At 50.6% G+C, this 25,534-nt stretch overlaps 1 protein-coding gene and 1 long non-coding RNA gene across 2 annotated transcripts; one reads left to right on the forward strand and one right to left on the reverse strand.

Moving 5' to 3' along the window:
- Nucleotides 1-1,219: 1,219 nt before the first annotated feature.
- On the reverse strand, nucleotides 1,220-5,802 carry LOC123479634 (uncharacterized). Its single transcript, XR_006655306.2, has 2 exons — nucleotides 4,143-5,802; nucleotides 1,220-2,388 (listed from the first exon to the last, which is right to left on the reverse strand). It is a non-coding gene; the product is annotated as an uncharacterized lncRNA (long non-coding RNA).
- A 4,484-nt stretch (nucleotides 5,803-10,286) lies between these two features.
- On the forward strand, nucleotides 10,287-22,231 carry TRIB3 (tribbles pseudokinase 3). The gene is made up of 4 exons (XM_053927102.2): nucleotides 10,287-10,490; nucleotides 14,275-14,565; nucleotides 17,818-18,107; nucleotides 20,876-22,231. The coding sequence occupies exons 2-4, from the start codon at nucleotides 14,275-14,277 to the stop codon at nucleotides 21,366-21,368; spliced, it is 1,074 nt and encodes a 357-aa protein (XP_053783077.1). The 5' UTR covers nucleotides 10,287-10,490; the 3' UTR covers nucleotides 21,369-22,231.
- Nucleotides 22,232-25,534: the final 3,303 nt, after the last annotated feature.

Raw genomic sequence — 25,534 nt, forward strand, 5'->3', positions numbered from 1 at the left:
TCCCGGAGGACCAGGCCTGGATTGGTGTTTCCTACGAGTCCTAACGGTCCTCACACTGGCACCTCTGGGACCCGGGTCGGGGTGAGGGCTATGGGGCAGTGCTCTGTGCCTAACCCAGGAGGATGCCTTGCGCAAGGGGCTCTGATGCAACTGGCTGCTGGCCGAACACCTCGACACCCTGCTCCTACTCTCCACTCCACCCAGCAACCTTTTCTCCAGAACAGAACAGCTGGGGAGTAGCCTGGACTGAACACATGTAACCCCTTTCCTTCCCTCCCCCACAAAGCTTTCTGGACCCCCAGGAGGCAGGCAGGCAGGCAGGCAGGAAGGGGGGATCAGATGACAGCAATTTTTCAGCAATTCTAGTACCAGGAGGGGCTGGGTCTCCCATTCCCTCCTCCTCCCAGCTGGAAGGTAACAAGAGAAGCAGGACCCGTGGAAGTTTGGAGGCCCCTCCCTGACACACTCAGCAGTGACTGTGTGGCTGAAGCCAGCGAGGGACTGGTGGCTGTGCAAGGTCACCCGGCTGTCAGAGGCAAGATCGGAACCAGAAATCAACTTTCCTCCCACGTGCAGAGTCTCTAGCTCCAGGTTAGGCAGGGGACCCCTCCCCCTTGAGGAGGGCATGGGACCTCCCCAGGAACTTTCAGCCAATCTCATGGAGGCTCCTCAGTGGACTGACAGGGGCTTTGAACTACACCGCCCAGTTCAACCCCCCCGGTTTGCTGTGTGATCCTGGGCAGGGTACTTCTCCTCTCTGATGCCTGTTTGTCACTTGTGAAAAAAAAGGACATACATTCATTCTTGGCTCACAGGGCTGTGGTCAGGATTACATCAGAGAGCAGATGAAAAACACAGCCCAGGCCTGCCACCTGGGGGATGCTCAGGAAACCTGTCCCTGCGGCTCCATCACCCTCAGCTCTCAAGGGGTGTGTGCTGGGGAGCCGGGGGAGAGGCAGGAGCCAAGGCTCTGTGGAAATAACATTAGCCACTTGTCATCAAATGCTTACCATGTGCCGGGGACTTTTCTAAACACTTTGCATGTATTAACTCATTAATTTCCATTTAATCCAATAACAATGACCAATAACAATAAGCAGTTCAATAACCTTATCAGGAGGATACTGTTATCAGTTCCCTCTTCCTCTGGGTCTCAGAGTAGCTATGTAACCAAAGCAGGTCCAGCTGTTACGAAAGCCAATACTCAAGAGGCAGGTGCTGATGTAAAAGAAAGTGGTTTATTTTCAGGTGGTGGCAGCCGGGAAGAGAAGGGACTCACGTCTCAAAGCCCAGCTCCAGGGAAGATGGGGGACGCATGTCACAAAGCCCATCTCCACCTGTCAGAGGAGGCAGAGGTTTTTACAAGGAGGGAGATGGGAACAGAACAAAGAGATCGAGGGAGGGGGTTGAAAAAGTTCTCTAAGTGCAGACAAGCACAGTCCATTCGGATAAGGCAGGTGATGGTCCGGTAAGAGTCATCCCGGCTTCGCATCATCCTGGCTCCACAGTTGAAGGTCAGCAAACTGCCTGGAGCTGGGATGCCTGAAGGTTGGAGTCTGTATTTTTGAAGTTAGTTCCTAGGATTCTTATACAAACATGCTGTATCCAGGAGCCACAGATTCGTTACTAGTGTCAGCACTAGAGAAACAATGTCAAAGAACGGTGGGGTGGGTTACAATCTCCCATTGTTACAACCCCCCTAAATGTTTCCTCCATTTCTATGGACGTTACAAGGTTTTGTTCCAAACATTTAAGAAAACTAGAACAATTTAGGATCGTAAGAGAAAAACAAAATTTTATAGATAATTAACTGAACTATAGTTTAATTTCCACAATCGTGTATACTAGATTCTATTGAAACACTATTTCTCCCCTAAAATCTCTCTCATGTTCATCAAAGAGCCAAATCAAGACCAATTCGTTTACTGCATTCGGTCCAGTTTTGATTTGGCCTATTTGCATAAACACCACCGGAATAGCCATTGATCATACAGGTTTTGATAAATCTGCTTGGCTGGAAGGTCACAAACCTTCAGACTGAGCTTTATTTAATCTCTCAGGGCAAAGAAGCCAAGCCACACAGTTGCCATCAGGCTTTGCCTGAATACCTGTAGGTTTGGTAAATTCCTCAAGTTCTCAAGGTTCCCGAAATGTCTGAGGTTCTTCCTTGCCATCTCCCCAAAAAGCAACCTTTGCTCCTTAGCTGCAAAGACTACATGGGCCATAAGAATAAGTAAGGTATCTGGCCATTTCTCCACGGGCCTTTTATAGGCTCCAAAGTCAATCTTTATTCCTTAAAGCTTCTTGCTGACATCCAGAGTCCAGGCGTGTCTCTTTCAGACATACTATTCCAGGCAAAGTCTTGGCTAATAAAACCACAACTGGAACCTGGAAAAAAAAAATCAGATCCTACTGAATTCGTGCAAACAAATGTATCACCATGAAAACAATAACACTCCTTAAGCATCTCCAAATTCTGGCGGGATCAAGTAGGGAGAAGAAATATAAGTGCTCCAATGTTGCTACACTTGACCACATTGCTCTATGGAAACAAACACAGGTCTTTGATCAGCAACACTTCGAACAGTCCCAAGGACAACGATTGTCTTCAGTCATTGAGTCCCACAACCAGTTCTCGTGGGTTCTGACTGTGCCAGCGTCTCTGTGAGCCCGCCCGCTCCCCAGAGCCCCACAGGGCCCCATCTATTTCAAAGGGTGATCTGAAAATTTACCCTCGGAAACTCATATTTTAGAATCCGTCAGCAGACGTAACATTTCTGCAAATGCTTCAGAATAAAACAATGACTGCCTCTAAATGACAAAAAAGATACGAAAAATGACATGGTTATAGATCAGATTACACCGCAACTGACAAAGGAACGTGCTTTTTTTGGTAATAACATTTTAAGATAACACTAAAAATTATAAATGAAAGTGTATCAGAGTAATACATTAATTAATTTGTCCCCAACTGTCAATTTTACCTGGGGTTTATTTGGGGAAGTAACAGTTGGTTTTGGAAAATCAAAGGGAGCTTTTGACTTTTTCTCATGTTATTAAAATTATCATTCTGCTTTACTATCTATCTATGTGCCTTTCCTTTTCTCTCTCATTCCTAGTCTTCCTTGTTTCCGTTTCCCTTCTTGAGAAATTCCTTCTCCAGTGTCCTTCCTTCCTGTACGTCCCTTTCCTTTATCCTTTCTTACCTTTTTTACTTCCTTATTTCTTTCTCTTTTTGCTCCTTCCCTATGCACCAGCCTTCTCCAACTTCCACAGACCCTCTGTGACTTACAGGAGCCCTCTGCGACGTACAGACCCTGTGTGACTGGCTGACACGGACCCTCTGCGACATACACAGACCTTCTTAGTTTGTTTCGTCTTCTTAACTCGTTCAGAAGTAGTCAACCTTCAATTCTATTTCTTTCAATATATAATGTCATAATTTAAACTTTTTATTGCCCAAATCATAGATTTTCCCAACTTAATTAGAATTTTCAATTTTTAGAAAACTTAACGTTAGTGACAACAAAAAGTAAGTAACTAGCATTCTTTAGACTGACAAATTTATGAATATATTTTGTAACTTTCAGAAATAGTTTTCTTCCCCCATTGGCAAATATATTTACATTCTTAAGAGGCATAGTAGAGATAACAATAATTTTTTTGTAAACCCAGGCAAAAACAAACATATTTTATGTTAATAAGTTTAAAAGACATCAACCAAACTTAAACTACTCTTTTGGATTCTTGGTGATTACTGCTTTGTGTTAGTGGGTGGAAAGGTCAGCTGTTTGATTACCGTATTTTACTGAGTATAATGCACACCTTTTTGGATCAAATTTTTGAGCAAAAAATAAGGATGCACATTATACATGGGTAGTACTAATTCTGTATCTATATACATATTTTTAATTCTTTTATTTATGCTTATGCATTAAAAGTGTAACTCTAGAAAGCAATAACGATATCCATATGTTAAAAAGAAATGCAAAAATTCCTTTATAATACAAAAAAACAGGATCTAAATATAAATAAATAAATAATTGACCTAAAAAATTAAAACGAAAGATTTTTTTTCCTTGAAAGTTTGGGCCCAAAATGTGGGTGCGCATTATACATGGCAAAATACGGTATTTACTGACCTTGACAATTTTTAGGAGGCTGGAGAAGAGGCAGGAGAGATATCAGGCTTGACCTGGCTTTAGCAGCTTAGTTTTAAAATGCCAGTTTTTTCCTTTTTCTTTTCTTTCTGAGTTTTACTGTCTGAGAGGGGAGTGATCTTTTCCAGTCTTCAAACCATTCATTGAAATCCTTTCTGAGTAGGATCCTTATGATGTAACAATATGGATTATATCCCACTGACCAGACCTTGGGCAAAACAATCTGAGATCAGACCAATGGTTCCTTTCAAAACAGAAACCAAAACAAAATCTAAAGCAAAGACAAAGTTCAAACAAATGAGTATTTCAAATTAAATCCTCTAAAAGGAGGGACTGGGACTAGTCTTGGAATCTTGTCTCACACCAACCAGTACTGCCAATGACCCTGGCCAGGTCCAAGTGGCCCGAAGCCCAGATGGCTGAGACAGAAGATTCCCGGTGTGTGCAAAACAGCAAAGATCAAACCAAGTCCCCCAAAAATAAGAAAGCTACAAAAAACTGTGAACAAAATTCCATTTCAGACAGCGGAGAGAAACAGAGAGCTCGCAAACAGAAACAGGCTTCCTCCCACGGAAGAACAGAAAAACAAAACTAAGAGACAATTCGAAAGCAGTGTGCAACAAGAAACGCAAACAATAAACCCCACACTGGGGAACTGTGACTTTTTTCCTTGTCACTGAGCCGCGCTGCCTCTGAGCGGCGCTGCTGATTCCTGCAGAATTCCAAATGGTTCAAAGAACCCAAGTGGTGGGCAGGGGCTTCTGGTTGTGCACACCAGGGACTTTGCCCAGTTTGGGCTGTCAGTCCACCAAGAACCCGGTTCCGTTCACCAGCAAAGCACTTAAAAAGGCAGCTGATGCCTCGCAAAGGAGAACAGGAAGAGTCACAGCTGCTGGCAAATTCCTGCAATCCCTGCCACGGGGTCAGCCTGCCACAAGCAGTTGAGACCCCCAGCCCAGGCCCTCCAGGCCTTACTGGGGCCCCCATAGTCCCATCTAGAGTCACCGAAAACTGTAAATGAAAGCAGTTCCAGCTGCCTGCTGCTATAAAAGCCTTTTCAAGAGGCAGGTGCTGATGTAAAGGAAAGTGGTTTATTTTCAGGTGGTGGCAACTGGGAAGACGGGGGATTCACTTCTCAAAGTCCATCTCCTGGGAAGATGGGGGAGCTCATGTCACAAAGCCCATCTCCACCTCTCAGTGGAGGCAGGGGTTTTTACAAGGAGGGAGAGGGGAACAGAAGAAAGAGATCAAGGAAGGGGGTTGAAAAAGTTCTCTAAGTGCAGATGAGCACAGTCCATTAGGATAAGGCAGGTGATGGTCCGGTGTGCATCATCCCGGCTTCGTGTCATCACGGCTCCGCATCATCCCGGCTCCACAGTTGAAGGTCAGCAAACCTCCCGGAGCTGGGATTACTGAAGGTTGGAGTCTGTATTGTTTGAAGCTGGTTCCTAGGATTCTTATACAAACATGCTGTTCATCCACAAGCCACATATGCATTAGTGTCAGCACTTAGAGAAACAATGTCAGAATGATGGGGTGGGTTACAATTTCCCACTATTACGACTTCCCACTGTTACAGCTAAGTGACTTGCTCAGTGTCATACAACTAGTTCAGGCCAAGGAGGTGGCATAAAGCAGTCGATAAAGACCACCTAGGCCTTGAGCCAGACCAGCTGGTTTCTAATCCCATTGCCCGCCTCACTCCTTAGGCCAATGATGCCAGCTCTCTGAGCCCTTTCCTCATCTCCCCCCAGGGATGAAAACAGCAGCTTCGTGGGGAGGTTGGAGGATGCAGCGAGATGATGTAAGGGAAGCACCCACACAGGGCCATACTCAATCCATGGGCACACGAATTATGTTCCCAGGCTCACAGGGTTTTCTTTGCAAAGACAGAGCAAGATCACCCAGCAGGGCTGCGGCGGCCACTGGGCTGACACTGGGTTGATGCTGCCCCAGCACCTGCCTGCTTGTCTTCCCCAGAGCCCAGCCTGAGCCGGATTCAAATGACGAAGGATTTCTGCAAAGCCCCTGGGAGACCCCAGAGAAGGAGGAGGTGCCCAGTCTCCTATTAAAGGCTCCCCAAGAGGAGCAGAGGTTAGAGCCACAACTCTTGAATCACCCACCATCTTTCCCAAATGCCTGTATTCGTTCCATAATGTTCTTCTTCCAATCAACTCATTTAAAAAATGTATTTAAAGTGGAATTTTAAAATTTTATTTTATTTTGTATTGTTCAATTACAGTTGTCCCAATTTACCCCCATTGCTTTCCCCCACCCCACCAACCCCTAAAATAGAAATTTTAAATTGCTGGCCTCAAATGGAAAGTCACTATCATTTGCCATATAGGTGAAGCAACCATAAAATTAAATACCAGGGAAAAAAAAACAACAACAAGATTCTTAAATTCTACTTAAACCCCATTTCTTTCTGACAGCTCTGAGCTGAGCCCTGCTTTCTGTTCCTTAATAAATGAGATGTTAAAGACCCAGAAACTGCCCTGGCTGGTGTGGCTCAGTGGACTGAGTGCCAGCTTACGAATCAAAGGATCGTGGGTTCGATTCCCGGCTGGGGGCACGCAAGAGGCAACCACACATTGATGTTTCTTTCCCTCTCTTTCTCCCTCCTTTCTGCTGTCTCTACAAATAAATAAATTAAATTAAATTAAATTAAATTAAAAAAGACATAGAAACTGCTAAATGAAGAGGAAGGAAATCGAAAGGAAATATACATGTCTTGATAGGATTCAATGTTATGTAATAGCGTCCAGAGACCCTTAAACCACCTGGCACCTACCATTGCTGTACATATTGTGTCTTGGAAAACACTGACCTAGTCCATCTCTCTGTTCTTATCTTACGTATAAGAAAGCTAAGGCCCCAAAGAAGAGGTAATTTGCCCATGATCTCACGGGGTCAGTGACTTCAGCCAGACCTAGAATCCAACCAGAACTCTTTCCAAAGCATCTTTTCACTTTAGTGGGGAGAACTTAGACAGATAAAAGTTTAAGGACACACAGTGGTGGAATTTCAGGCATGTGGCCGTCACTAGCGCCACCTGAGTGGAAGGGAAGGAGGCAGGCTTGCTCCTATCGTAGCAGTCCCTGGGACCCCCCGGCCCCACCCTCTCCTGCATCACAGCCCTCCGACCTCCTGCCCCAGCAGAGGGTCAGAGCCGGGGCCGATCAGAGCTACAGCAAAGAGAAGTGCAGCCTGCCTGGCTCAGACACGGGGGCAGAGGATGTTCTGTGCCTGGAGAGAAGCAAATTTATGAAAGCAGAACTCCCATGAAACTGCACATTTTTACACTTAATTTGGAGGAGGTTATTTTCTTGCTTTTTAGCAAAGGCTTATATAGCAGTTACATTCCAGGTACTTCACAAATACTAGTCATTTAAGCCTCATGACAAACCAATGAGGTGGGCACTATTACTATTCCCTTTTTAAATATGAGGAAACCGAGGCACAGAGAGCTTTATTCACTTACCCAAATCTCACCACTTGGAATCGGCAAGATCTGAACCCAGAAAATGTGCTTTGACTACAACTTGCAGCTGCCTCGATGCGTTCAGTCCTTAGGATTAATGCAAAGAAGATGTAATTAATTGCGTTTTATGGATGCAGAAACTGTGGCTCGAGGCTATTTGGCATTTCTGTTGTAGATCCCACAGCCTCTCCGCTTTTTTGCTCTACGCCATGGCGCATGTCCGGAATTCTTCATCTGGGGTTGTGCTACTCAAGCCAGCCCATGTGGCTGTTGCACAGTTAAAATGTAGCTAGTATCACCAAGGAAGTGAATTTCACATTTTATTGCATTTTAATTTTAAAACAGGTATTTTTTCCATTACATGGACCTCAACCTAATTATTTGGGTAGGACAACCTTTCGCGTTAACCATTGACCATTTAGCTTCCATGCTGATTTGTGTCCCAACTAAGCGTAAAATACACACCAGGTTTTGAAGATATCAGTATGAAAAAATTAGGTGATCTCACTCATAACTTTTTTATCTGCTCAACTGATAATAGGCTTGCTGTAAAGGATTAAATAGAATATACTATTCAAATTGATTTCACCTGTTTCTTTTTATTCTTCTTTAATGCATGACTAGAAAATTTGAAGCTACAGATGTGGTTCATGTTACGTTCCATTGGAACATGCTGGCCTAGAGATGGGGATTCGACATCTGCACCTGTGACCAGGGACTCAGACTCGGGGCCAAGCCCAGAGTGTTCCAGAGAACATGCCCACCGGTGTGATGGGGGTGCTGGTTCGCAAAGATGTGAAGTACCCCTTGCCTGTGTGGGCAGTGGGGTCGGTAGCCCCACCACAAAATCCAAATCCCCCTCCTACAACAAGCTGGGTGGTCTTGGGTGAATGCCTCACCTTGACTCATCTGTAGAAGGAAGGTGACAGCACCCGTGTCACAGACAGTTCCTTCAGTGCCCCAGGGCCTTTGCATCTACTTTTCCTCTGTCTCCCCTCACACCTTTGTACTTGTCTTCCCTTCTCTTCCTTAAGACCCTACTTTAAGCATCACCTGCCTGATGATTCCTATTGAAAACATCCACCCCCAGTCATATCTGATAGAGAACAAATCTACCCTATTTTATTCAAGAAAATATATAACACTTATACTCTATTTTAAATGACCTTGGTTTATTGATTTTATTTTCTTGATAATGGTTTGTCTCTCCACTGATTTATAGAATCTGTGAGGACAAGGATAGGTCGGTCTTGTTACTGATGGGTCCCCTGCCTTCACAAGATGACACAGCGTGAAACCAAGTCAGGGATGTGTGAATAAACCCAGCAGAACGCCAGCCACGTAGCCTCGCTCAGAAGACAACCACGCCTGCCTTCTTTTGCCCCTTACAGCTGTGGGGATCTTCTGACCTGAAGGGGCAGAAAAAGAATTCATCCCCAGCCCCCTTCCCAGGCAGGGGAGTCTTGGAGGATAAAATAGCTCCCAGAATTCCCTGCTGTGCCCTGGAGGCTGAGACACAGGTGAGCTAGTCCCTGGGGTTCTGGAAGCAGGTAAACAGAGATGACTCCCTCGGCCTCCCACTCAACCTCTGCCCGAGGAGGGGTTTTTTGTTTTTTTGTTTTTTTGTGTTTGGCACCTGTATATTCCAACATCAAGACCTAAAAAGGATTTTCACTGAGGGGTGCTTGGTGTGTGTGTGTGTGTGTGTGTGTGTGTGTATGGGGGGGAGCTGCCCAGGGATGCTTCACCAACCAGCAAGTGCCAGTGTGGCCTGCCAGTCCTGGGGGGCAAGTTCTGTTACAGCTGCCTTCCCCTCTCTGAGCCGCCATTCTGTCCGCGTTTTTTACTGAGCACCTACAGTGTGCTACACTCTTCTCGGCATTTTACATGGATTCACTTAATTCAAGCAACAACCCTAGGAAGTGAGTGCTGTACTATTTATAAGCCCATTTTATAGAGGAGGAAGCTGAAGCAGGTTTTCCGTAGCTTTCCCGTGGTAGCACAGTGGGTCTGGGCAGAGGTGGGGTGCACTGGTACGCAGGCTGGCTTTAGGGTGCTTGCTCCTAACCGGCAGGCTGCACTGCCGCTGTCAATTGAATGCTGTGAAGCCCACCCAACTTCAGGCTTCCTCGGGGCGTTACACTAGCCCTTTCAAGCCCAGAGTCAGCTCCTGTAAGTCTGTGGTTTTCGCCAAGTTTCTGGGCGGCTTTCCCATAGCTGAGCCTCGGGCTGTACCTTAGTAGAATGGGGGGGGTGGGTACTAGAACTTTCTGCCAGGTTCTCTAAAGGTTTCATAAAGCAATGGTGGGAAAGTGCTTTGTAAGTGGGAAGCACAGGGGAGACTGCCCGGGTTCGCTCTTTTCAGCTCAGCGCCACCTTGAGAATGAACGATGTTCTCCCCATTTCACAGGTAGGGAAACTCGAGCTCAGAAAACCAAGCTGCTCTGTCCAAGACGACAGCGAGAGCCGGTGGCTGGCGTCCACACTCCGACTTCGGGGCGGGGCGGGAGGGGAAGGGGGTGGAGGAGAGACACCCCCGGAGGGCGGGAGAGGCAGGTGGTGCCCGCGGCCGGCGCCGGGACCGGGCGGGAGGGGCCCAGCGGGGCCCAGGGGCGGGGCGCTGGGGATGGTGCAATCCCGCGCGGGAGCGCATCAGGCGGCGGGTGATTAACTCAGGTTTACATCACCCAGGCGGCCGCCGAACGGAGCCTGGCGTCCGGCGCCTCCGAGACACTCGCAGTGGAAGCGGCGGCCGCTCCGCACGCGTCGGCTGTGGGGTGTAGAGGCCCGAGCTCCGACGGGCGCCGAGCCCAGCAGCCGCGGAGCGGGCCCCTGGCGAGGGCAAGGTACGAGGCGGGCGGCCGGGGGCGGGCGGGCCGCTGCAGGTTAGACACACTCGCAGACTTCGAACGAACCCGCCGTGGGGGGTGTTGGGAGCGACCTGGGCCTCGTTTATCCGCCGGGTCCCGGGTGACGCGGCCCCGCAGAGCTTGGGGTCGCCGAGTGCGGCCGGCTCCGACTGGGGCGCGGCTGAGCCCCCCAGGGTGGCAGCTGTGTCCCGGGGGCGGAGAGAGTCGAGCACTGAAGTGTCCGAGTGTCGCCCCGAGAAAGGAGTGCGGTTGTGTGTTTTGGGTGAGAACGAAGCGCGAGAGTCGTGTGGTTTGGTGCGGGGAGGTCTGTGTGCGAGGGACTGCGGGGGACACTGGGGGACTGTGTGTGCGGTCTGGCACTGCGGGCCGTGTCTGCAGGGGCCCGCGTGAGCCGGAGGACACGGCTGGGGGACAGCGGGGCTGCCCCGGGGGCAGGGGACCCGCGTAGGGCGGTGGGAACGCGGATGCAGCGCGAGGCGCAGAACCCCGGGGGGTGGCAGGCGCCGCCGCAGGTGCGCACCTAACGGTGCGGCTGTCGGTTTGCACGTCGCACTGTGCACTCGCGTGTTTGGTTCCTGCAGACGGGGTGCGCTGTACCTACGGGCAGGGAGGGGGAGGGAGGGCCAAGTCCGCCCCTTCCCACAGCCCTGGGGCCCGGCCTCCTTCCCTTTGCCTCACCCCCTCCGCGTCCCCCGCCGTCCCTCGGTTTCCGTAGAACATTGAGCCCCCGGACAATCGGGGGCGCGGCTTCCGCTCCCCTGAGAGGAGCCTGGCGGTGGGAGGAGCCTGGCGGTGGGAGGAGCCTGGCGGTGGGAGGAGCCTGGCGGTGGGAGGAGCCTGGCGGTGGGAGGAGCCTGGCGGTGGGAGGAGCCTGGGGCGGAGTAAAAGGAGGCGGAGGCAAGGAGCGTGTATCAGACTTTGTGTAACCTTTTTTGTAGCAGTCGTGCAGTCCTGAGTGTGGTAGGTGGGAGCTCTTCGCGGGTGTACGTGCACTGTTGCCCACGGAGGGAGAACTGTGTGTTACTTAATGATGCGTATGCCCCACTCTTCCGTGGACGTGTGTCTGGGCTGGCTGGATTGGAGAAAGTGTTTCGGAGGGGCATTTGTTCCCCTGTCTGCCCTGTTGTGTGTGCTTGGTATGACCCGCCCTTATCCCCCCCCCCCCCCACCCGGGTGCCAGGGGTCAGAGGCTGCCTCCATCCTACAGTGGAGCTCCCTCCCTTGTCCTGTGGGCCGGGGTATCCCAGGCCCCACCAAGCTCGGCACGGATAGGGTCCAGGGAGCCCGACAACCGGGCTTGCTGATACAACCCTGGAACTACCTCTCCAGGGTGTCTCTGCCTCACGGGGCACAAAGCGTCTACACAGCCAGAGATCATCTTGCTTGACTCAGAAATGGTGAGATGAGTGGTGTCATCCTAGCCTCATCCCTGGGGAGATTTCTGAGACTCCCAAGGGTAGCACTGAATCCACCTTCAGCGATGAATAATAATAGTAATAATAGTAATAAAACAGTAGTGGTCATTTCCCTGTACCAATCCTATAACAGGGCCGTGCTACCTCATTTGATTTAATTTCTTCACCACAAAAATCCCGTGAGCTTCCCATCCTGTGAAGGAACTGGGGCTCAGGAAGGTTGAAGGCTTTGCCCAGGGCTGCCCAGCCAGGGTTCGATCCTGGGAATATTTGACGACTGCCACCCCCATTTCCTTCTTACCAAGACAGGACTGTGACCTTTCACCCAAGGTGGGGCTCCCTCCTCCCTCCCAAGGCAGCGCGTGCACTTGGCGGTAGCGTGAGAGATGGGCATCAGTCTGAGAATGGACTCTGAGTGGTGTTTCCCCATTCATCCTGCCTCCGACTGACTGTCGACTGTCCAAAGGCCTTTAATTGGGGTAACGTCTCTGCCCCTCTAACACCTCACCCCTGGGCCTCTTTGTCCCTCATCTGGAGTCTGAATGGATGGGCTGATGGGTCCTAGAGAGAACCTCTCTGCCCTGACGTGTCATGGCCCCGTCCTCCACGCGCCACACCCAGTGACACAGTTGCAAGGGTGGTGGCCTCCTTCATCGCTGAATGAATGCAATCTTGGGCCCTTTGTGAGACCTCCCCTCCCACCCGATGATGAAACTGAGCTGGCAGTGGATGAGCGCAGCGTGTGCGCCCTGAGAGTCTGGTGGCCCTTGGGCTATCAGGCAGTCATTGGTAAAGTTCACAACTGAAAAAAGAAATCCACTCATCTGTTTTGAAATGCTCAAGCACTAAATGAATGTAGAATCTTTATTTGTATTGAAATAAAAAATTTACTTGCCTCCTGACCAGATCCCTTCTCCTAGAGGTCTCCCAGGAGTCCGAGAGCTACTGTGTGGCTGTTTTTGCCGGGGTCCTGCCAGACCTTTTCCTGTACATTTCCACATCTATAATTATGGAAATACGGAGATGCGTCATAGTATATGCTGCTGGGTTTTTACGTAAATGAGATCATCTTAGGTGTACTGTTCAGCGGCTCGCTTTGTTCACTTGATGATCTAACCATTCCAGAGTATATATTCGTGTGTAGATACCTTAGTCACTCACCATCGTTCCTCCCTCCTTCCCCACTCCTTCCACCCCTCCCTCCCTTTCCTAGTACTGGCTGCCTACCCTCCAACACTCAATAGATACCATGCAGTCGCTCTTCCTTCCTCTCACCAACCGTCAAGTCTGTCTTTCCACTTCGCTCTTATTTCACTTAATAGTTCACTCTGGACATCTTTTCAATTAGCAATATAGAGTTAATTCAATCTTTTAAATGGGTGCAACTGTCCCATGTATGGATGAAATGTAAGTTATGTAACCAGTCCCCTAATGGTGGATATTCAGTGGTTTTTTAAAAAATATATCTTATTGATTATGCTATTACAGTTGTCCCATTTTTTTCTCCCCTTTATTCCCCTCCGCCCAGAACATCCCCTCCCACCAGTATTCCCCCCCTTAGTTCATGTCCATGGGTCACACATATCAGTTCTTTGGCTTCTCCATTTCCCATACTGTTCTTAACCTCCCCCTGTCTATTTTGTACCTCCCATTTATGCTTCTTATTCCCTGTACCTTTCCCCCCATTCTCCTCCCTCCCCCTCCCCGCTGTTAACCCTCCATGTGATCTCCATTTCTGTGATTCTGTTCCTGTTCTAGTTGTTTGCTTAGTTTTTGGTTTTGTTTTTTTAGGTTCAGTTGTTGATAGTTATGAGTTTGTTGTCACTTACTGTTCATATTTTTGATCATCTCCTTTTGCTTAGATAAGTCCATTTAACATTTCATGTAATAAAGGCTTGGTGATGATGAACTCCTTAAACGTGACCTTGTCTGGGAAGCACTTTATCTGCCCTCCCATTCTAAATGATTGCACGTGGGCTGCAGTAATAACCTTGGACTTGTATCATTACATCAATATGTAGAGAGCTTCCTGGTCCTTTTTCAGAACTGTATAGTATTCTACTATATGGCTATACTGTGATGTTTTAACCAGTCCCCTACTGCTGGACATTTGTGGGTATTTTCTGCCTTTTGCTCTTAGGCCCAAGGCTCTGAGGAAGAGCATTTTGATTGGAGGATAACTTGCGGAAGCGGGACACGCAGTAGAGGTGCGTGCAGTTGTCAGTTGAATGCACTCTGCCAGATCACCCTCTGTCCAGGTCCTGCCGGTGTGCCCTCCCACCAGCAGAGGAAGGCAGTGGCCGCCAGACAGCCTCACTGTAGTGCCTTTCTCTCCTTCTTTCTAGATGCGAGCCACCCCTCTGGCAGCTCCTATGAATGCTCCCTCCAGGAAGAAGCAGTTAAAGCTGCACGATGACGTAGACACTGAATGTCCCACCCAGAAACAAGCTCGAAGTGGACCCCAGCCCAGGCTGCCCCCCTGCCCACCGCCGCTGAGACCGCCTCCTGCTGCGGGCCGTGCCCCTGCTGTGACCGCTGCCTCCAATCTTGGGCCCTATGTCCTCCAGGGGCCTGAGGAGGGCGGCCGGGCCTACCGGGCCCTGCACTGCCCCACAGGCACCGAATACACCTGCCAGGTATGTGCCGTGGGGGCCACTCTCCATCAGCATCACGGGGGGCTTGGAAAGAGCCTTGGCTGCAGAGGACCCTCAGGGCTGATATTCATTTAGTCCTGTGTTTATTGGGGAAGCAGCCAGTGAGCCCCTAACTCTGTCAAGCCAGAAGGCTGGGTTGAGACCAGAGAGGTAAACCAGATGGTCCCAGTGCTGGGGAACTCACAGCTTAGGCCCCCATAGTGCGATACATGTTGTAGGGGTGCAGCTTCTGGACTGTGAGAGCACAGGGGAGAAGCCTCTAATGTACTCAAGGGGGTGTCCGAGAGACTGAGGAGTTAGCTAGGGAGGAGTGGGAAAAGCAAGGGCCAGGCCGGGCAACAGCTGTGCAGAGAGGCCGAGAGCAGTGAGAGCATGGCGTTCCCGCTGGCCGTTTGGAGAAGGCGTGCAGTCAGGGCAGCAGATAGGGGCTGACGGCTGCTGCATGGGAAAGCTCTAGAAAAACTTCCCCTAGGCTGTGGGAGCCACTGAAGATGTTTGCACAAGAGAAGATGAGCTATGGTAGACATCAGAACTCCTGGGACCCTAGAGGGCACTGGGCCTGCCCTGTGGCCATTTTACAAACACAAAGACTGAGGTCAAGACAGCAGAAGGGCCATGCATGAATCCACATAACATTGGGCCCGGCCCTGGCTGCTGTGGCTCAGTGGATTAAGTGCCAGACTGGGAAGCAAAGGGTCACTGGTTTGATTCCCAGTCAGGGCATGTGCCTGGGTTGTGGGCCAGGTCCCCAGTAGGGAATGTGCGAGAGGCAACCACATATTGATGTTTCTCTCCCTCTCTTTCTCTCTCCCTTCCCCTCTCTCTAAAAATAATTCTAAAAATAACACACACACAACATTGGCCTGGCTTCCTTGGGCAAGGTCTAGGTTCTTGGCTGAAATCAGGGACTGGGCAGGGCCAAGGCCCCCTGAGGGTCGGACCCGCACAGAACATCAGCAGGTCACGGCCCGAAAGGACAGAGATGAGAAAGTATAATAACAGTATTGACTGTGCAGCAGGTACTGCGTTGATTGCTTCGTGTGCATAATATCTGCTAATCTTCACACGCCCTATGAGGTAGTTACTGCTATTGGGCCCACTTGATAGGTGGAGGACACCGAGGCTCAAAAGGATGTGGTTACTCACCACATCACAGAGCCAGCAGGGGTCAGCTGGCATTGGACCCTGGCAGGCTGAGCCCAGAACCGTGTGCCCCACGCTCGGACAAGTGGTTCAGACACAAGCAGGACAGATTTGCTCTCAGAGGACAGGCATATGGAAGACAGGAGAGGCCTGGGCACATAAGGGAGGGGCGCAAGGAGACCTGGATCCCCTTGGGAATGCAGAGAAGCCAAAGGGCTTAAGCCTCCAACTGGGAGCAGCAGCAGCTGACTCCGGCTCCTGCTGTGGGGATGCAGTGGACAGGGGGACACATCTGGACATGTGGTCCAGCCACCAGCTTCACCAGGGCCCAGGGCTGCCTGACGCAGGTCCCCAGTGCTCTGCCCCAGATGCTCTAAGGAACCCCTGAACCCTGGGTCCCCTTCCTGCAGCATCACAGGTTCTTTGCTGTTCCTACTGGGGAGGGAGGTCCGTGCTGAGCGGAGGGACTGAAGCAAGCTGGAGCCAGAAGCCTCATGCTTCCATATGGCCCCAGTCCCTTAGAAACGTTTAGGGGAGTCTCCTGGAACGTGCTTGTCCCTATCCCAGCATGAACGGTGGTGGCTGACCTGCCGTTTCCTCATGTCTAGGGTTTTCTGGTCAGCGTGTAGAGAGATAAACAACTGTCTTTGTAGACTATCACCTAATTCATTAAGTGAACAGACCAGGGAGCACCAGCACATGCCGTGCTGTGGTTCAAAAAGAGACAAAGCTCTGCTCGCATCAAGCTGACGTTCTAATGCGGGATGTGGACGATAAACAAGCGGATGAAAAACATTTGTGTCAGGCGATCGGAAGGGCTATGGAGAGAAGGCTGGGAGACAGGAGAACAGGGAGGGTAGGGGGTACGGGTGATTTTAGCTAGGGAGGTCGGGGAAGACCTCTTTGAGGAGATGACATTTGAGCAGTGACTTGCCTGAACTGGGGGAACCAGCCCTGTGGTTGTCTTAGGGGAGAGCGTCCCTGCTCAGGGAAGCAGGAAAGGCAAGCGCAAATGTGCAGAGGGAGGGATGTGCTTACCCTAACTTTCAAAAAAGTCTCTATTTTTGGATTCTTTCCTCCATGCCACTCACCTTTTTTTTTTTAGAGACATATGCTTACAGTTTTTCCTAATGGATCAAATATGTGTATGCTTTATTTATTTTTATTTTCTGTGTAGCACAGCTAAAACAGCATGCAAAGGGTTTATGCCAACGTGGCTGCTGACTAGCCGTATGGCTTCCAACAATTCACCTTCCCTCTCTGAACATGGGAGGCTTCCATCTGAGGCCCACAAAGCCCCAGCTCAGTTCCTGACAAGCTGAGCCACCGCACCACGTGCCTCCCTTCCCTCCCCTACCCCGTTTCAGCCTGCTGATCTTTGGTTGTGTTTCTAGAGCTGACCAAGCTCTTTCTTGCCCCGGGCCCCCACCTGGAAAGCGTATCTTATGGGCATTCCTGAATCATTCAGGTCACTTCCCCAGAGTCCCTTTTCAACCACATGTTCTACAATAGGTGCCCCCTTCCAAAATATTCTGTATTCCAGCCTCCTTCTCAGTTCCTTTGCAATGCTTACCAGAATTGTGTTGATTGTTTAGTGTACAGAAATGTTTAGCTTTTGGGCCGTTTACTGTCTCCCGTATTGGACTGTGGGCACCAGGGGGGCGGGAGGCAGGGACCTGGGCTGTCAGTCAAGTTAGACACCCAGTGGCTGTTGCAGGGAGGAATGAATGAAGGGTAGGTGGTCATGAGTTCCAGAGAATGGAAGCTAGGATGGTGATGATGATGATGGGCATAAAGTTACTTCTGCATCATCTGCTCTTTTGGATTTCCCTGCTTTCAGGGTTATTTTTGTTTGGGTTACCTGTTATTTTTCAACTATCTTAAGTTTAAGGCCATATAAGGCATCAATGAAGAGAACTTGTTGGCTAGGAGACCTCCCAGCTTTGGCAGGGTTGAGTAGCTTGCCGCTGAAGTGCATGGCACAGGGTCTTGCACGCAGTAGTGTCTGAAGTGTTGGCTAGGACTGTTTCCAGGGCCAGCCTGGGCTCCACGTGGTCCCCACCTGTGCTCACGACCATGCTCCACCCACAGGTGTACCCAGTCGGCGAGGCCCTGGTGGTGCTGGAGCCCTACTTGCGGCTGCCCCCTCACAGGCACGTGGCACGGCCAGCGGAGGTGCTGGCGGACGCACACCACCTTTACACCTTTTTCCCGCGGCCCCATGGGGACCTGCGCAGCCTGGTGCGCCGCGGCCGCCTGCCTGAGCCCGAGGCCGCTGGCCTCTTCTGCCAGATGGCCGCCGCCGTGGCCCACTGTCACCAGCACGGCCTGGTCCTGCGAGACCTCAAGCTTCGTCGCTTTGTCTTCACTGACTGTGAGAGGTGAGCGTGGCAACAGACACCCACCCACAGACACACCCAGGAGGTGGGTCGTAATGGGGAAACCGAAGCTCAGGAAGGCGAAGTAGCCCTCACAAAATGTGGCAAGCCTGGACCGGTCGCCCTGCCGGGGTCCCAGGAAAAAGTTGACTCAGTTCTGTTGGAAGCCCCTGTTGGCTCTACCTTGCCTTGGTGATGATCGTGACAGCGATGAAGGGCGCAGCTGCGCTGTCTGACTTTGCCTGGCTCCTTACAAAACGAGGTAGATACTCTTACTGTCCCCACCCGGCAGGTGAGGAAACCGAGAGCCAGAGAGGTCAGCAAGGCCCCGCAGCTAAATAAATAGTAGAGCTGGGATCTGAACCCGGACGGGACTCCAGAGCCAGGGTCCTAACCCCCTCTGAGCTTCAGAGCCAAGAGGCCTGGCTGGGTCTCTTGCTGACTGGGTGACCCAGGGTCTGTAGACCTCGGATTCCCGATCGGTAGGGGGAAGGTCTGGGTTGTCAAGATGTTTCCAGGATTTCAAGATAACAGACAACAGCCAAAAATGCGCCTTGAGTTCCCCACACAGGAACCTTTTCCTGGGAAACTGAAAATCAGTGACTTTTGGAGTGGGGGACACAAAGGGACCTGGCATCCTGTCCCCACCCAAACTGCTGGAACTATGCAGGATGGTCCTCACGAACATCCATAAAGAACGTTAATTTCATGTCAAGATTTTTTGGGGGGGAGTGACTCCATTGAGCTTTTTAAAACCTTTTTATTTTCAAATACTTTTAGACCTACGGAAAAGTTGCAAAAAACTGTCCAAAGAGTTCCCGTATTTCCTTCCCCCAGCTTCCCCTAAGGTCAGTGCCTTAAAAGGCCACAGCACAGCCACCACCGCCAGGACGTTAACCTTGGTCTTGTGCTAGTAACCAAAGCACCGATTGGTTCAGATCTCACCAGCTTCCCACTATGTCCTTTTTCTGTGCAGGATCCATCCTGGTCCCCACCCTGCATTCACCAGTCACGGCTCCTTAGCGTCCTCCGGTCTGACTCAGGTCCGCAGGCTTTTCTTGTCTGCCTTGACCTTGACACATTTGAAGGGTACCAGTCAGTCATTTTGTTGAATGCCCCCCAGTTAGGGTTCGACTGATGGTTTTCTTATGGTTAAGTTGAGGTTCTACATTTTTGGCAAGGATGTCCCGGAAGTGATGATGGCCCTTCTCGCTGCCTGGCATCGGGAAGTGCAAGGTGGTGGCAGGTGTTACTGTGACATCAGCCTCAATCGTCTGTCACGGTGCAGTCTGCCCAGTGCCTCCACGGTGAGGTTCCCCACTTAACCTTTGTCCTTAATTAGTACCTTGAGTAATACCTTGTAATTAATGAGCACCTCGAGGTGTTTGGAGGCTGTGCATGCGAATATACTCTTTCTCCTCAAACTCCCACCCACTGGGCTTAGCAGCCGTCTGTCTTCCCTGTAGCAGGTTTAACGGTGATGTTTGTCTAAGGGTGCTTTTCTATTTCCTTCTATATTTTATACTCTAAAAACTTGCCTTTAGTAAGATGTGGAATATAAAATGTATAATGATTTTTGAGCGAATGCACAACTTCAAATCGTTTTGAACCTTGGGTGAGCACAACACCCCAGCCGTCCCAGAGGTGAGAAAGTACTTCTTTCTCTTTCCGTGGCAATAGTTTGCGAAGCACTGTTGGTAGAAGACAGGCAGTGGGGTCAGGCAGACCTGGGTTCAAACCCTGATTACACTGTTTAACCTGTTCTTTGGCCCTGGGCAGTGGCTTCACCTGCCCAAACCTGGCTTTCTGCATCTGTGAAATGGACCGGCAGTGCCGACACTGACCTCCACAGCCTCCCCTCCCTCACTGTGATTCACAGCGTTGGCCACCATTTGTGAAATGCCAGTGAGCACTGAGGGAGCGGTGCCACAGAAATAAAGGGAACAGCAGTGGGAGTAGAATGGTTATTAATAAAGCAATAGAGAGGCTCTGTGGGAGGTGTTTAAAGCAGAAGCTGCAAGTGGCGAGCTACACACTTATTTTTGGGGGGCCCCCCACATACGTTTATTCGTTTTCAATTGAAATAGGTTGCCAGCGTTTCCAAAACGGAAATTCCTTTGTTAAAATATGATTTCTGGCTTCCCTTGGAGAATGGGAACGTGGGGTCCCCTTGGGAACTCGTGAACCGTTCCTAGCGCTGGCTGCGGGGGGTGGGAGCTGGCACCCCCACCCCAGCCCCGTGCCCTGTGGAGGTACAGGGGTGTCTTTCTCACGGGCTGTATGAGGATGAAGTGAGACGTGCCAGGTACCAAGCTCAGGGCTAGGTACCCAGAGGACGGTTTGTGCGTATTGACTGTGGTGGTGTTAACGTCACCCTTTTCAGGCAGGGTTTGTGCTGAGACGTTTGGCCCACCCCACTTCCTATTTCTCTCATGTTATTACCTGCCCGGACCCTAAGTTTGCATCTGTTTTATAAGAGGTTCAATGCCCTCAGCCCCCTCCCACCCCAGGGACTGTTGGGAAATGTGTTCCTTTCAAAGTCCTAGTTCAAATTTAATTGCTCTGTGACCTTGAGCAATGGTGTAACCTCTCTGAGCCTTCTCTCTCTCATCTGTAAAATGGGCTCAGTCATCCAGCCACACAGGACTGGCTCAATTCTGCCAGATGGCAGTGGGCACTTGGGAAATGGGTAACATTCAGGGTGCTGGTGTGAGGTGGTGGCTTGGAAGTTCCAGCAGGAGCTGACCCCTCTGTCTGTCTCTCTGCTGCAGGACAAAGCTAGTGCTGGAGAACCTGGAGGATGCCTGTGTGCTGACTGGGCCAGATGACTCCCTCTGGGACAAGCAGGCATGCCCGGCCTACGTGGGTCCCGAGATCCTCAGCTCACGGGCATCCTACTCAGGCAAGGCGGCGGATGTCTGGAGCCTGGGCGTGGCGCTCTTCACCATGCTGGCTGGCCACTACCCCTTCCAGGACGCAGAGCCTGTCCTGCTCTTCAGCAAGATCCGCCGGGGGACCTACGCCCTGCCTCAGGGCCTCTCGGCCTCGGCCCGCTGCCTGGTCCACTGCCTCCTTCGACGGGAGCCAGCTGAGAGGCTCACGGCCTTGGGCATCCTGCTGCACCCCTGGCTGCAGGAGAACCTGACTCCCTCAGTCCTGTCCCGAGCCCACCTCTGGGAGGCTGACCAGGTGGTCCCTGAAGGGCCGGGGCTGGAGGAAGTGGAGGTGGAGGAGGGAGAAAGGGAAGTGGGCCTATATGGCTAGGGCCACCCCACCAGCCTCTCAGCTGTGAACTGTGGGCTGAGTTTGGGGCATCCCCAAGCTCTTTCCTACTGCTTTGAACTGAAACACACCTGAAGTGCCTTCGAGGAGGGCGAAGAGAGGAGGTGTGTGTGGAATGTACTGTATGCACGCGCATGTGACTCACACACCTGTGCACACGGGCTCATGCACTCGACAAGTCTTTCTTCAGAGTTCCCTGCGTGCCCTGTTGTAGGTGCTGAGAACACAGCTGTGACCCAGAGACCCACCCCTGCCCACAGAGCTGACAGTTCTTTTCCACGCCCACAGGCCATTGTCTTGTACCCAACCGGGTGCATTTAGTGCAGGTGACGACATCCCCTCGTGCTGGCACCGGCACCTCTGTCACGGGGCAGCGCCTCTCACAAACAACCCAGCTACCTTTGTATCTTGTACCTTTCAGAGGAAGGGAAGCATCGTGTGCCAAAGGCTCCAGGCCTCCCCCTTGCAACTTAGGGCTCCGGAGCCCTGGCCATGCTGGGAATTCTGCACCAGCAGCTGTGTCCTCTTGGTCATGGGAGCCTCTGTCCAGGCCTGAGCCAAGGATTTGAGCCAGAAGGTCGAGAATGCAAATCGTGAGACTGGTCCTCATCTGACTTGAGGAGTGGTTTGGAATAAGGATCCAGGCCTGTCTGCTGCAGCAGCCCCTGACCTGAGCAGGGGGACAGGTTTAGGTGGCGTATGCCCCCTGGCCCCATGGAAAGTGCTAAACCCAGTTCTGGGGACGCTTGGGGTCCAGGGCCCCACATTAGTACTATAGGTTTTGTATACCATGAGTATATATTTTTACTTTGTGCCTAATAAAGGAGTTATGAAATTCTTGTATTCCTCCCAGACGTTTCTCCGATCCTGTCTTATCAGTTTTCCCAGGCCAGCCCACGGCGAGTCCTCTGCACTCCCTCTCTTTCTTCTGGAGGCAATGGTGTCTCAACGGGGCTAACTTCTGGCTGCAAGTAACTGAAACCCTGAGTCAGAGTAGCTTAAAAAAAGGAGATATATTTCACACAAAGCATGAAGTCAGAAGGTGGGGTGGGCTTCAGGGCCAGCTGACTCAGCTCTCAGAGCTGCCAGCAGACTCCAGCTCCCCGCCTCTTCTGTCTCCACTCTGTGGTCCCTGGTGTCTGTCATCTTAGAGACATCTGTGACCTGAGGAACAAGGGAGGTGGCACTGCAGTATTTGAGAAGTCAACACCCTTGAGTCCAGCTGCTTGGTGTTTGGGGGCCTCTGCCTGTCCCCTTCCTCTCTGTGTGGCTAAGCCCCGCCCGTCCCTGGAGGCTGGACCTGGAACCTCTTCTGATACTTGTCAGAGAAGGTCCCCGCACCATTGAAGCCCTCACCCTGCAGCCCTGCATCAGCCCCCTGGGGTGCCTGCTTAAAAATGCAGATCCCTGGGCTCTGCCCAGACCTAATGCGTCAGGTGCCTCCAGGGCTCTGCTTCCTAAGGAGCCTCCTAGAGATGCCGCTGAGCATCCTGTTTGAAGAACCTCTTTATTGGGAGAAATCCTGATTCCTCGGGAACTCAGAGCTCCTGTCAGCCCCTTCTGTGTCTGTTTGACTCCAGCCCAGGTGTAAAACGGGTGTAAACTCTATCCGCCTGTGAGGCTAGGATGGGCTCACGGGTGTGGGAGGGCTTTGCCAGAGGTCACAGTCTGAGCCACCGCCACTGTGCTGGCTTTATGGGGAAAGCCATGTAGCCCGCTTCCCCTTGTCATTCTCTCCCCACTTCCCTGGCTTTGTGGTTCTTCAGAGCACTTAGCACCACCTGGCAGAGCATTCTAGATCTGTTTGTGTTAGTTTCATACTAATTTTGTTTGCCATCGTGTCCCCAGCTCCTAGAATAGTGCCTGGCACACAGAGCTGCTCAGTGTTTGTTGAATGACCGAATGAAAGCTGTTGCTCTGTAGATCCTACCTGCCTAGAGCAAAGCCAGGATGTTTATGAGGGGTGGTCCCTGTTTACTGTGAGCACACACCTGTACCATGCATGGTGTCAAGTGCTTTACACGTATTATCTCATTTGACACGTGATAGTTAGCCCAAGTGGTCCTTGACCCCGTTATCCATGCCCTTGTTAGTTCTCTCCCACCTGAGCTGGGCCAACCAGTGTAACTAATAGATGACTGCAAATGATGAAGTATGACTTTTAATGCTAGGCTGTAGCATATACTATGGCCCCTGCTTGCTCCCTGCATCATCTGTTCTGGGGAAAGCCAGCTGCCAGGTGGCTGGGACACTCACAGAACCTGTGGAGACGTCCATGTGGTCAGCGACTCAGGTGCCCTGTGATCACGAGCACCAACCAGCCACATGACTGGGCTTTCTGGAAAGTGTCTCCTCCAGCACCATCAAGCCTTCGACTGAAGCCCCAGCAAAAATCTTAACTACACCATCACGAGAGGCTTTTAGTCAAATGACATAATTGCTCCCAAACTCTTAACCCATAGAAACTGTTGATTTAAGCTACTCAGTTTGGGGGTAATTTGTTACTTACCAGTAACCAATAACTGATGCAGATGCTCACAGCAACTCCATAAGGGAGGGACCGTGACAGTCGCCTGTTGTACAGAGGGAAAAACGGAGGCCCAGACAGGGGGGTGTCTTGTCCAGGGTCACACAGAGAGTAGTGCACTGGTGGGGCTGAACCAGGTTTGAATGACTGGAGTTTGCCCACCAGGGTAAAGCATGTCCAAAGTGGATACCAGCTCTGCCCTTGGAGGGCCAAGGCGAAGACCAGAACACTAGAAAGCATGTATCTGCTCCGAATACAAATTTGTGCAGGTGACCTCGGGGCTGAAGGGGACATGAGCACCACAAGCCAGCAGAACCAGCAGGAGAAACAAGGCAACAGGAGTGAAAACCAGCAGACACAGACATCCAGAGTTCGGAGAGCGATATTATTGGACACAGATGATAAAAATGTTTACTAATAGGGCTTACACGAAGAACAGGCTTAAGCCCTGGCTCGTGTGGCTCAGTGGATTGAGCGTGGGCTGTGAACCAAAGGGTCGCAGGTTCGATTCCCAGTCAGGGCACATGGCTGGATTGCAGGCCAGGTCCCCAGTAGGGGACCACGTGAGAGGCAACCACACATTGACATTTCTTTCCCTCTCTTTCTCCCTTCCCTTCCCCCCTCTCTGGAAATAACTTTAAAAGAATCTGAAACTATGGCCAAAGTACAGGAATTACATATATCAAGTGACCTAACAGACTTGAAAAACAGTACAGGAATTACATATATCAAGTGACCTAACAGACTTGAAAAACATTAACCAAAAAATCCAGAAGATAGGCTAAACAGGAGATTAGATGTGGCTAAAGAGGACATTCCTGAGATAGGAATCAGACATCAATCACGGATTCAAGAGACTCCATAAGTGTTCACACGCAGACATACCACAGTGAAAATGCAGAAAAAAAGCAGAGACAAAGATAGAATCTTAAAAGCATTAAATGGGAAAGGTAGAAAGATTACTTTCAAAAGAACAGCGATACAACATGGATGAACCTCATAAACATTATGCTAAGTGAAAGAAGGCAGTCACAAAGAACCATTAATTAATGTAAAATGTCCAGAAGAGGAAAATCGGTAGAGACAAAAAGTGGGTTCATGCTGGGGGCCAGAGAGTGGGAGATGGGGAGTGTCTGCCAATGGGTACAGGTTTGTTGTTGGGTTTTTTAGGGGTGATAAAAATGTTGTAAAACTGGCTTGTGGTGATGGTTGACAGCGGAATGCTGCCATCTTCATGGCGCTGGAATGCCAGCTGGAATTCTAGACCCAGGAGAAATGCCCACCCTCAGGGATTCTGAATCAGTTGATCTGAGACGTGGCTTGGGCTTGAGGGTTTTTAAAAGCTCCCCCAGGGAAATCAAACCTCTTTTAAGGGGTGTGTTTCAGGCAAAAGGAAAGTGATCCCAGATGAAAGTCTGAGATTCACTCATTCAATTAGCATATAATCGGTAAGCCCCAGAAACACAGCAGTGAGCGAAACAGACAAAGCCCCGCCCTCTAGAAGAGGGAAACAGACCAAAAACAAGATAAATAAGTAAAATTTGCTGTTAGATAGTAATTCATGATTTGGGGGGAAATGAAGCCTGCCGCGGTCCAGCCGCAGCAGAGTCCAGGGGGTCCC

Source organism: Desmodus rotundus, chromosome 6 (assembly GCF_022682495.2).
Source record: "Desmodus rotundus isolate HL8 chromosome 6, HLdesRot8A.1, whole genome shotgun sequence".
NCBI lineage: Eukaryota > Metazoa > Chordata > Mammalia > Chiroptera > Phyllostomidae > Desmodus > Desmodus rotundus.